At 27.5% G+C, this 11826-nt stretch overlaps 1 protein-coding gene across 6 annotated transcripts; it reads right to left on the bottom strand.

The window, feature by feature from the left end:
- Positions 1-251: 251 nt before the first annotated feature.
- Positions 252-11624, bottom strand: LOC145192510 (uncharacterized). Of its 6 annotated transcripts, none has more exons than XM_090073766.1 (15): positions 11505-11624; positions 11305-11325; positions 9307-10647; positions 8170-8193; positions 7825-7863; positions 7598-7642; positions 7253-7285; positions 7031-7063; positions 6809-6838; positions 6458-6493; positions 5847-5879; positions 5495-5527; positions 3854-3883; positions 3495-3530; positions 252-975 (listed from the first exon to the last, which is right to left on the bottom strand). In XM_090073766.1, exons 3-15 carry the CDS (start codon positions 10625-10627, stop codon positions 434-436), a joined length of 2235 nt encoding a protein of 744 aa, XP_089929892.1. In that variant the 5' UTR covers positions 10628-10647; positions 11305-11325; positions 11505-11624; the 3' UTR covers positions 252-433. The 6 variants fall into 6 exon arrangements, with proteins under 6 accessions (XP_089929892.1, XP_089929894.1, XP_089929893.1 ...); XM_090073768.1 differs by having other exon boundaries at positions 5495-5524; XM_090073767.1 differs by having other exon boundaries at positions 7031-7060.
- Between the last annotated feature and the right edge of the window lie 202 nt (positions 11625-11826).

Below are 11826 nucleotides of genomic sequence, written 5' to 3'. Positions count from 1 at the left end.
CAATTGAAAATTTTTGGGGACATTTGGCACAGAAGGTTTACGAGGGAGATTGGCAAACTTCAACAGAGCAAGTTTTGATTGATCGCATTAAACTAAAGCTACAAGAAATTGATTTAAACTTTTTTCAGTCGCATATGAAAGGCGTCAGAGCAAAATTGAGATTAATTGCAGATGGTGGTTTTTTTTTCATATAAAAAATAATATATTTTTATTAAAAGATAAATGCTTTATTTAAAAAAAAATATAATAGTAGTTTGTTTTTTTTATTTATAAGTTATTGACAATTTTATTTTGTCCGATAACTTCCGCATCACCCGTTACCTGAAAATTCATAAATAATTCATATTACAAGTAATTTATGCATTACCTTTACGTTTTAGATATTTATTTAACGTTACTGACATTTGAACAGTTGAAAGGATTTCCGTGTTTCTCACTTCAACTTTTTTAATTCTTCGATGTTATTAAAAGATTTTCCACGGTACTCGATCCAACACATATTTAAGTTCGAACCACAAAGCCATTCACAAACATCGTCGATGAAGTTCGTTTCATCATGAAACCTAAGATGTATATTATTAGCGAGACGAATCCACGGGAGGAAACTTTCGAACTCGTTCTTCGATACAAAAGTTTCATTAATGTTTATCACAACCCATTCGATCTTATCCTTAGGTATTCGGCCATCCAACTTCAATGGATGAGTAAAGTGGACCCAACTAACGTTGGTCGAACATTTGATAAGAATATTTTTCTCATCTTCAGACAAATTCTTTTTAGGAACTTCTAAACGATTCAACTTGAATCCTGTGTCGAGAAATTTTTCTAGGAAATACTTTTCATGTGAAAATTCATGAGCATTTTTTCCTTCGCTTATCGAAATAGACCACTCTCGTTCACCTATTGATCTCTTCAAGTCCTCAGTTACTGATGCTTGTGCTTCAAAGAAGCATTCCATGAATATCTTTCGATTATCTGAAAAAGAAGAGAAATGACATCATTATCATCAAGATTACTTACTTATTTGCAATAAAACTTATTACCATAACTGATATCTTTTAACCCTTAAATGCATAATTTTTAAAAAAACATCAGAAAAAATCATACATTTTGATGTCTATTCGTTTGGAAAAATTTAGGAAACCATATTTTAAAGTTATAACAGTTTTTTTTAAAGAAAAACATGTGTTGCGCATTTGTAACATTATGTATCAAAATCTAATTTTATTGAGAAGTGTAGTAATTTTTAAAATACTTGTTTTCCTTATTGCGGCACAGTGCACCCCACATTTCTCACATAAAGTTTGTGCATATCCTTTGATTTAGGAAATTTACATCTGACTCGTCCATCAGTCCAAGTCAGCCAATGCCCTACTTGATCTAAACAAATTTACTTTGGTGGCGCATAGTGAGATGATCCACTTTTTTTTTGGTTTCCATCATTTCCTCTAATGTATCATTTCTAGGGCGACCTCGTTTTATGGCATTTCTTTGCCCAATTTTCATTAGGCAAAAAAAAAAACGCAGGTATTACACGATTCAACTGGTTTTTTGTAGTACCTTTGTATTAATTATTTCATTTTTTTCGGAACTAAAAAAATGTCATTTTTTCTCGGTGATTTTCATAAGATTTTAAAGCTATATTATAAAGAATCCATGAATTTGCTAATGTCAATCAAATGAAATGAAATACGCATATATCACTTCTTGGTTTTTAATATAATTTTGTGCCTAGCAATAGATCTAAATCAGCAATCATCAATAGATATCAATAGATCAGCTCAATAGAGTTTTTGTCATCCATCAAACCAACACCTCCCATGTGAAGGTTGTCACGCTCTTCCAAATAGAAAGCAATATTATTCTTGATTACACTTAGATCTTATTTATTTTTAAGACATGTACCAGAAAAAATCTGCGCGTATTCTGATGTGGTAATTACGGAAACAGTGCATCATTTTAAAATGTCATTGTATTAACGTTATTCAAAGATTAAACAACTCTGTTATTAAAACAAATTGTATTAACTGATAACTTAATGTCATGAAATCAAGATAAGAAGCGAGAAAAAATTTTGCATTTTCTCTTTGAAAATCCTGGTGTATCAAAGAAAAAAAAATTCTAAAGAGCTGCAGATTGCATTGAGAACAGTGCAGAGCGTTATGAAACAATTTAAGGACTGATACAATCAAGATCTTGGTAAAAAAGTGAAAGATGCCTTAGACAAAAAACCGGAGATTTTTGTTCGAACTTTAGCGAATAAATTTAAGACAAGTGCTTCTACTATACAAAGAGTAAAGAGAAATTGTGGCTATAAATCTTGTAAAAAGAAAAAAGTTCCTTGTCGTGAAGAAAAGCAACAAAATGTCGCAACTCAATGTTTAAAGCTGCTCTATAAAAAATTATGTGCTAAAAAATTTTGTTTGATTATTGACGATGAAACTTATTGTGCTGCATATTTCCGATCTCTTCCAGGACACCAATATCATTCAGCAATTAATTGCAAGAAATCGCTAAAAAATTCTTAGTTTGGCAAGCAATTTGTGAATGTGGTGAAAGAAGCTCTTCTTTTGTGACTACGGGAGCAATTTATACCAAAATATACATAAAAGAATGCCTCAAGAAACGTCTTTTGCCGTTTTTAAGAACACAAACGGGTAATCCGTTATTTTGGCCCAATTTAGCGTCATGTCACTACTCTAGGACAACTTTTAACTGGCTTAGATAACATAAAGTAGATTTCGTTGAAAAACACTGCAATCCACCAAATTGTCCCAAACTACGTCCTATCGAAAGATATTGGGCTCTTGTCAAAAGAAAACTAAGGCTCAATGTAAAGAAGCCAAAAACATTAAAGACTTAAAAAATAAATGGATTAGAGCTACCAAGAAAGTCCAGCCGAAGACTGTGCAAATACTGATGTCGAGTGTAAAACGCAAAGTGCGTGCGTTCTTACGTACAAAACTTCACAAACTTTCTTAAGTGAAATTTAATAATATTAATCTATGTACTTTCAAAATATATATAACATTCAATTTCGAAATACAATAGTTAAATAAATATCCTTTATAATGTCCGCCCAGATTTTTTCTGGTACATAGACATGTACCAGAAAAAATACCAAATTAGTTAACAAATCAAAGGATCATTATTATTCTACTATTGGATGGAATACAGGCACTTGAAAGTTTCTAACTTATCTGGCCATATATCAGTGAAGTGTTAGGTATGCCATCACAGGCTTTAAAAATCACAGAAGAAAAGTTGCTAACTCTTGAACTACTTTAAAATTTTGAAAAGTGAATAAATAGTGCAAACATAAAAACAGCAGGAATACGAAAATTTTAACATTAAATGTAGCAAAAATGCTTACTACATTTATAACAATCTCCTTCAAAAACAATTTCATTCAAATCTTTAAACTATTCATTGTATAAAGATTAATGAAGAACTGCACTTAAGTAATATGAAATGCACTAATGAAATGTACTTACCAAAATAATACCATTCTTTTAGTATATTTTTGGCATCTTTAAGAAAAAGAAAAAATACAATTTCAGATTTCAGAAAGAAAAATTTCCTCGTTAAAAAATGAAAACAAAAAGTATATAGAAAAAAAGTCAAAACAAATGGATTGAGAGGAAGAAAAATTTAAATTTAACCAGTAGAAATATAATTCTAAATATAATGTTAACTACAAAGTAAACACAAATGCAAAAGGTATGTGATGAAATGCAAAAAAAAAAAAAAAAAAAGAGAAACTTTCATTAGTAATATATTTCATCAACATCTTCAACTTATAAACAGGAAAATTAAATAAAAATGAAATAATAAAAAAGGTGCAACAAATTACCAGTTGAATCCTGCAATACCTGCGCAAAATCTAATGAAAAAAAAACTCCAAACAATTTAAGATGTCAGAAAAAAAACTTTTTTTCTATAACGGGTGAAAACAAAAAGTTGATAGAGAAAAGTCTAAACAAATGGAGCGAAAGAAATAACAACTTAAATTTAATAGCAAAATTAAATTAACCAGTTTGAGGACGTTAAAACTTAAAGTTGAAATTAGCATCAATTATTTGAAATTTAGCTTGATATTTTACTGTTCTTTTTTTATTTGTTGGAAAGTTTTTTTTATTACATATCTTGGCTGTTTAAATAAAAATTGTAAACTCTAAAAATTTTGAAAACATTTAAATAAATTTTTTTGAAAATGAAGCAATATAAAATTTGCACCATTATGAAGAATGATTTCTTAGGTGGAACAACTGTATTTGGCTCTAGTGTTTCTACACAGCTGACAGTATCAAACTGGTTAAATGAAATTTGTACAGGTGATTTTGACCTCACAAATGAGCTAAACAGTTGCCCAGAATCAAAGAACTATAAAGACGAACTAAAGTTCATTCTTAATACAAACTCATCTCAGAGTGCCAACAAATAATAGTTGAATTTTGGTTTTTTGGCAAACAAACATCATTATTTTTCATTTAGGTAAAGAACTAAATAAAAAACAAAAGTAAAAGTAACTGGAAGCTTGCTTGATATTGCTTTTTTGTCACAAATCGGATTCACTTTTAAATTGAATTTCCACTTATGATGAGCAAAAACATACTGCAACCAACTGGACATAATGATGTAAAAACTTAAAGAGAAACAACTCAGATTGGTCAACAGAACAACTCATTTTGTTATATGATAACACCAGTCCACACTGAACAAAGACTGTGGCAAAACCACAACAATTGGAGTTGGAACTTCTTCATCATCTTTCACACTCACTAGACATTGCTTCCACTGACTTTTTCTCCAAAATGTTAAAACTGTTAAAAAAATGTTAACTCCACAATGTTAAAAAACTGACCTTTGACAAATTCATTGACTCTTGTCTGCTAGGGTTTTATATCACTGGAATAAACAATCTGCTGCTTAGATAGCAAAATTGTATAGACAATATGGGGACATACTTTGATGGATAAAAAAGTTCCATATATTTGTAAATTATCTACCAAAAACACAATTTTTTTTTCAAAATAAACTTGATGACCTGATATAACTCATATTTTTTTAGAGGCAAAAAATATATACTTTTTGAAGTAGTTCATTATAATAAGATTGCTACAGAAATGGAAACATTCAAAACATTTTAACACCAACAAAAAAATGCAGAATATAAAGTAATCACTAAATAAGTTTTAACCAAGTTATTGTAGGTCAATTAAAAAAAAAACAATTTAATATTTCAGAAAAATGCATTTTCTCAATGAAGTAAGAAAATAAAAAGTGGATAGGGAAAATTGAGAAGAATAATAATTAAAGAATTAAATTTATAACTAGTATTTAACAACTAGCCAAAAACATACGTTTTTTAAAACTCCTAATGTAACAAGTTCAATAAACAACTTTGAACAGTTTTATCAGTCACCAATAGATATCATTCAAACAATTTAACAACAAAAAAAGCAATAATATGAATCTTTAAAAAAATACTAACCATTGAAAGTTTGTCCAAATTTTTGGGCATCTTCTTAAAAAAAAAAATTCAATTTAAGATTTCACAAAAAACTTTCTCTATAAGAATGAAAGCAAAAAAATGAATAAAAGTCAGCACAAATGGTCAGAAAGGAACAGAGAAAGTCATTTGGGAAAAACATGATTAAAACTAACATTTCATTACAAGAAAAGAAAATTTTTTTTGAAGTTGTTTATTATGATAAATGTATTTAATGTGATGGAAACTTTTTACCAGATTAATCTTTAATTAATAAAAGTTAAAAAAACAGTATAAAGTAAAAGTTAAAAAAACAACATGAAGTTTGAATCATTGAAAAAAGTAAAAAACTAACCTTTCAGTTTTTGTCCTAATTTTTGTGCATCTTCTAAAAAACAAGTACAATTTATGATTTTACAAAATACAAATTTACATTTGGCACAAATCTTAATTTAATTTTAAGGTTTTACCATTTTAATTATTTACATTTATTAGTTTTTTTTATTTAGCATTAAAAATTATAGCTTGTAAATATAAATCAGCAAAGGTTTTGGAATATTTAAATATTTCTAAATATTATTCTTGGTTACAATTAGTTCTTGTTTTTCCCTAATGCTAATAATTTATAAAAGTTAATACAGTTAAAAATTCAAAGGATCATTATAACTCTACCATCAGAGGGAATTCAACCAAGTCAAAAATTACTAGACTTTCTGGTTATGAATCAAAGAGGCGTTAAGTATGCCAACACAGGCTCTTTTCCCCTATCACACATTTTAAAATTCACAGAAGAAAAGTTGTTGATTCAAGAATTATTTTAAAACTTTGACAAGTGAACAAGTAGTGCAAACTTTTATAAAAGTAGCAAGATATCACATATTTAATACAATATACAGCTTTAAACTATTAATTGTAATAAAGAAATGTACTTTAGTAATATGAAAAGCAATAATGAAACGTACTTACCAAAACCATGCCATTCTTCTACCATATTTTGGCATTCTTTAAAAAAAAAGAAAAAAGTACAGTTTCAGATTTCAGAAAAAAAATTTCCTCTATAAAGAATGAAAATAAAATGTAAAGAAAAGCTGACACAAATGAATTGAGAGGAACAAGAATTTAAACAGAAATATAATTCTAACTATAATATTAATAAAAAGCAAAGAAGCCATATTTTTTGAAGTTGTTTATACAACAAATGAAAATAAGAAAGAGTAAATTTCAATATTTTTATATTTCATCAATAAGTTTTTCAAATTTTAAACAAGAAAATAAATTAAAAATATGAATAATCAATAAAAAGGCACTAAACAATACCAATTAATTCCTGTGTCACCTGCAAAAAATCTAAAAAATAAACCCAAACAATTTAAAGTATCAAGAATGAAAACTCTCAAGAATGAAAACAATTTAAAGTATCAAGAAAGAAAACCAAAAAATGGATAGAGAAAAATCTAAACAAATGGAGTAAAAAGGAATAATGATTTTAATTTAGCATTTTTAGCGACAATATGAATAAATCATTAAAGAAGTACAAACCATTCACTATTTGCTGAAATTTTTGGGCATCTTCTTAAAAAAAAAAAAAATGAAAAAATGAAGATCTCACAAAAAGCTTTCTCTCTATGAAAAATGAAAACTAAATATGTACAAAGTTTTTTTAAGTTAATTATTATAAATGCTTTTAAGTAATAAAAATTTTTACCAGGTTAATCTTTCATTGATAACAAACAAAAAAATAGTTATTAAAAAAGAACCAACCATTCAGTTTTTCTCCTAACTTTTCTGCATCTTCTAAAAAAAAGTACAATTTAAAAATCAAAAAAGTAATTTCTTTACAAAGAAAAGAAACAGAAAGTAGATTGAGAAAATGTATGGTGTGAGAGGAACAAAGATTTAAATTTAATTCGCAGAAATACATTTACAGCTCTAATATTAATGACAAACAAAACAGCCATGAATTTTTTGAAGCTGTTTGTTACAATAAATGCCAAAAAAATGAAACTTTTAAGATTTATCTTTCATCAATTTTAAGCTTTACATCTCTTATATATATAGGAAAAAAAAAAAAAATGAAACGATCATTAAAATGATAAAAATAAATACCAATTTTTGATTCTGGAAGAACTTTTTGTATTTCTTGTATAAAATCTGAAAAAAAAAAAAAAATAAAAAAAAAAAATAAAATAAACAAGAAGTTGTTCATTAAAAATCAACTTCAATGAATAAAACGGAAACTTTTTAAACATTTGATAGTTTTCATCTTTCATCAAGAAAACAGTTTTTAATTTTTTAACAGAACAAAACAACAAAGTTAATATTAAAATATTTACCACAATCAATTAGTTTTAGTTGTTGTTTTTGTGCATGATCTAAAAAAAGAACAATTTAGATTTCAAAAAAAGATATTTCTCTGTAAAGAAGAAGAAAAAAAAAATGTGGATAGAGAAAAGTCTAAAAAATTGGAGGATGAGAAACAACTTAAATAAACTTAGCAGAAATATATTTGCAATGACCATACTAACATCAAAAAAAATATACAGACAATTTTTTAAAGTTAATTGTTAAGTGCAATAGAGAAAAAGAAACTTCCATCAACTTTATTTCTCATCAATAAGTTTGAAACTATTTAACAAAGAACACAATCAATATGAAGTAATCATTCAAAAGGTACATACCAAAACCTCTTTTTGGAATAAGATCTAAAAATAAAAAAAAAAACTCTGTAAACTGGCTAGAGAGCTTTTTTTCCTTATTTTGAAGAAAAAATATGCACTTAAAAATACATAACATAGATCAACTAACACATGTTAAAAAATACATGTTAAAATCTTGATTATGGACATTTGAAATGTTTCTAACAACATAAAATCATAAAAAACTTAGTTTCAGTATGCTTTTGTTTTCAATTAAATCTGAACAGCAATAAAAAAGAAGTTAAAATTTTTTAACAAAACTTAAAATTCAATTTCTTTGCTGAACTTTTTCTCTTTTGGATTCCTTACTCAAGTTGTATAAAACAATACCTGAGGACGCTTGAGGATGCAACCTTCAATTTTTGGATCACTTTTATTAGAAAATTTTACACACATAAGAATCACACTCTTAAAGACCTCTCTTGGTTTTGAGCTCCTTCCTGACCACATTTTTGATGGTATGCTCACTCATAAAGAGCTCCTTACCTATTCTCATAACTGACCTTACTGGACTCTGAGAACTTCAGTACTTGAAAGCCTTGATCAGCTGAGGTGTATTTATAACTATCAAAATGCCATGTAGTAGTTTGATGTCAAATTAAGACTATTTATTGTTATTGATGTTGAAAGAGATCATATTGAATAAAAATGTGGCAAATATATTTCTAAATGGTTTTTACTTATTAAATTTTCTCCTCTTGATTCAAGTTTCTAAATATACTTTTATAAAAACAATTTTTTATGAAATTTACAATCACATACAGTATCACATACTTTAACAACATGCAGAATAAATCATTTCCCAGTAAAGTAAAGAGGTTTGATTTAAACAATCTGGAGATTAAAACTTTGCAAAACAAAAAAAAAATTTCAATCACATTAAATATAGATTCTAAAATGTAAGAACAAACTTTAAACCTAGATGGAATTTTTAACTTACATTCATAGAAGTTACAAATACTAGAACAATACCCATAAACCGTATATTCACTGCGAAACCACATATAAATGAATTTAAATAGATATCTTTTAAGTATCAATTATATGATTATATATATATAACAAAAAAATTTTAAAAAACTTTAAAAAGTAGAGTAAAGAACAGTAAACTTTACTTACCACAAGCAGAAATAAGCAAGGAATTCCTTCTTTCATTTGAATTCATCACGTTAGGAAGAAATTTTACAAAAGATCTTTCATTTTCATTTGTTAGTCCACATATCAAAGGCAAACAACTATACATCCTTTTGTTCTCTATAATCTCTTTAGAACTCAAATGAACATGTGCATGCACAGAAGCACAAAACTCCATCAAAGTGAGGTGCACAAACTGATATTGATAACCAAGTTGAGATTCAACTTTTTCAATGAAACCCAATTGATCGTGTTCTTCAAAACCATCAACATATTCATCAATTTCCCTTTGGGAAAAAACCACTTTACCTTGATTAAACATATGCCAAGCAACTTTACAAACTCTTAAAATAAATTGTTTGTTGCAATCACTTTGCATCATCTTATAAACTGGTTCATTGTTTTTGTTAATGTGTTTTTGCAAAAAGTATAAAAAAGTACAACAATACAACTCTGTCAAACTCAAGAATGAAAAAGAATCACTTAGTATGGGTGTACCAATAATTGTGCACATTGCAGATAGATTAAATGGGACAGATGCCATGGCTTTAGCAAAGCTAGATGATTCAAGAACATTTTTTACAGCTTTTTTATCATGACTGAACTTTTCAATGTAATTGTTTATTCCATCATCATTAAAACCCATTATCTGAATGGTTAACTGATCTGCACATTCTGTAACTTTGTCTTTGTACTGAAGTATAGCTCCAACTCTTCCAGCAACAACACACTTGTGTTTGTTAACATCCAAAGCATCTGCTAGAGCATTAACAATTGGATATTGGCTTGGATTTAGAGGATCATGTTTTATAAATTCATCTAAATAAGCGAATTCATCTAGTCCATCTATTACAAGCAATATAGAAAAACACTCAAGAATATTGCAATCCTTAAAAATCCCATTGTAGAAAACATTAAACAACTCATTGAGGTTACTAATATTTTGGTATTGATTTAACTTTCTGCATTCAAGATGAATTACAAGATCCACATTTTGCCATAAAATATTATTGGCCCAGTCAAGTAAACATTTTTTGAGTAGCCAGGTTTTTCCTACTCCAGCAATACCAGAAATCAAAAGTAAAGATCGTTCTACTGAAAACACTTCCTCGAAATCAATAGGTTTATAGCTCATTTTTTTCTGTAAAAATGACTCTGGCTTGACAGTAGTAACATAATCTTTTTCCACTTCATCAGCATTAACTGCAATCAATTCAACAAACTTATTTAAAAGCTCAACTTTAGTGGGGTTTTTTACAATATGCACAAGTTGATCAATTTTTCCATAATTTGCAAGATAAAGCATTTTTAGTGCATCACGGATTTCTAAAAGTACATAATTTGAAAATAAAGTATAAAATGTTATACAAGTTGTACAATAAAAGGATTCAGCCTCAAAAATATTTATTGCAGAAACCAGGAGAAACTAATATTACGTATATTATAAAAAATCAATAGCCATAATCAATATTAAAAGCAGTAAGATTATTTCTGATCTAAGTTGATAAAAAAAACCTAAGCATTTTGAAATTATATGGGACTTTCTAAAAATTAATACCTACCTAATACACTTAAACTTTTGCTCATTAAATATGATCATTTCTGAAGTAGTAAAATTACTTAAAAAAACATAGCTAGGAAACATTAGGAAATTATTATTTGAGTGCCATTCTTTTTAGTTGCTCTACTTAAACTAATGGGTCAGCTACGCACCTAAGCAAGATTACCTGTATAGACTAAATGTATAGACTGATTTGAAATAGGTTCTCAAAAAGGTTTAGCATATTTAAGATAAAAAGTTTGTTTCATTTTCATTCTCTTTAAAAAAAGACAAAAACACACCCTTTAAGCTTCTCAGAATACGATCTTATATTCTTATATTCATATTTATCTGGAGATAAAACAAACTTCTTTTCTTAATGATTGTAAGTAATTCAAAAATGCAGTGAATTAACAAAAAGTTTCACAAATCAAATCACTTACCTAACTTATACTCCTCTTTTTCTGAAAATTAAAAAAAAAATGGTCATAATAACTTATCATAGGTGTAAAAAAAATAATGCAAAAATGAAAGGAAAACAACATTACAAAAACAATTATATAATAAGAAAATTTAGTTTTCTTTAAACTTTTGTTCAATTTGTATGTATCTGAAAGACAAATAAAAACAATGAGAAACCCACCCAAGTTATTTCTTGTAAAACATCATTTCTTTCCATAACATTTAGTGAATTCTGAATACAAGTTCTGTAACCGTTTGGGTGTTGTTGATAAAGTTTCTTTAAGAAGGTTTGAATTTTAGATTTTTCTCCTGTTAAATCATGATCTATTTGATCAATAACAGCATCCACACCATTAAAACCAGTGCCACGTGCAAATATTTTCCAATCTAATGCCACTTTATCTGTTACAATATTCACTACTTTTTCATCCATACCTAAATAAAAATTATTTATTTCTAGGAAAATAAATATTTTAAATGGTTAAATGAAATTTTAAATGAAA

This window comes from Hydra viridissima, unplaced genomic scaffold (assembly GCF_058129835.1).
Source record: "Hydra viridissima isolate aposymbiotic clone 2 unplaced genomic scaffold, HvirCarnegie_v1 scaffold_16, whole genome shotgun sequence".
Lineage (NCBI taxonomy): Eukaryota > Metazoa > Cnidaria > Hydrozoa > Anthoathecata > Hydridae > Hydra > Hydra viridissima.
This window is presented reverse-complemented; position numbering and strand designations above follow the sequence as displayed.

Bases quoted from the DNA above. Each gene is read 5' to 3' on its own strand.
- LOC145192510 (XM_090073766.1), bottom strand. From the start codon at position 10,627: ATGCTTTATCTTGCAAATTATGGAAAAATTGATCAACTTGTGCATATT. The intron at 7,864-8,169 runs GTATGTACCTTT...TTCTTTTTTTAG, and splicing joins TATTCCAAAAAGAGGTTTTG to ATCATGCACAAAAACAACAA. The intron at 7,064-7,252 runs GTTGGTTCTTTT...TTTTTTTTTAAG, and splicing joins GTTAGGAGAAAAACTGAATG to AAGATGCCCAAAAATTTCAG.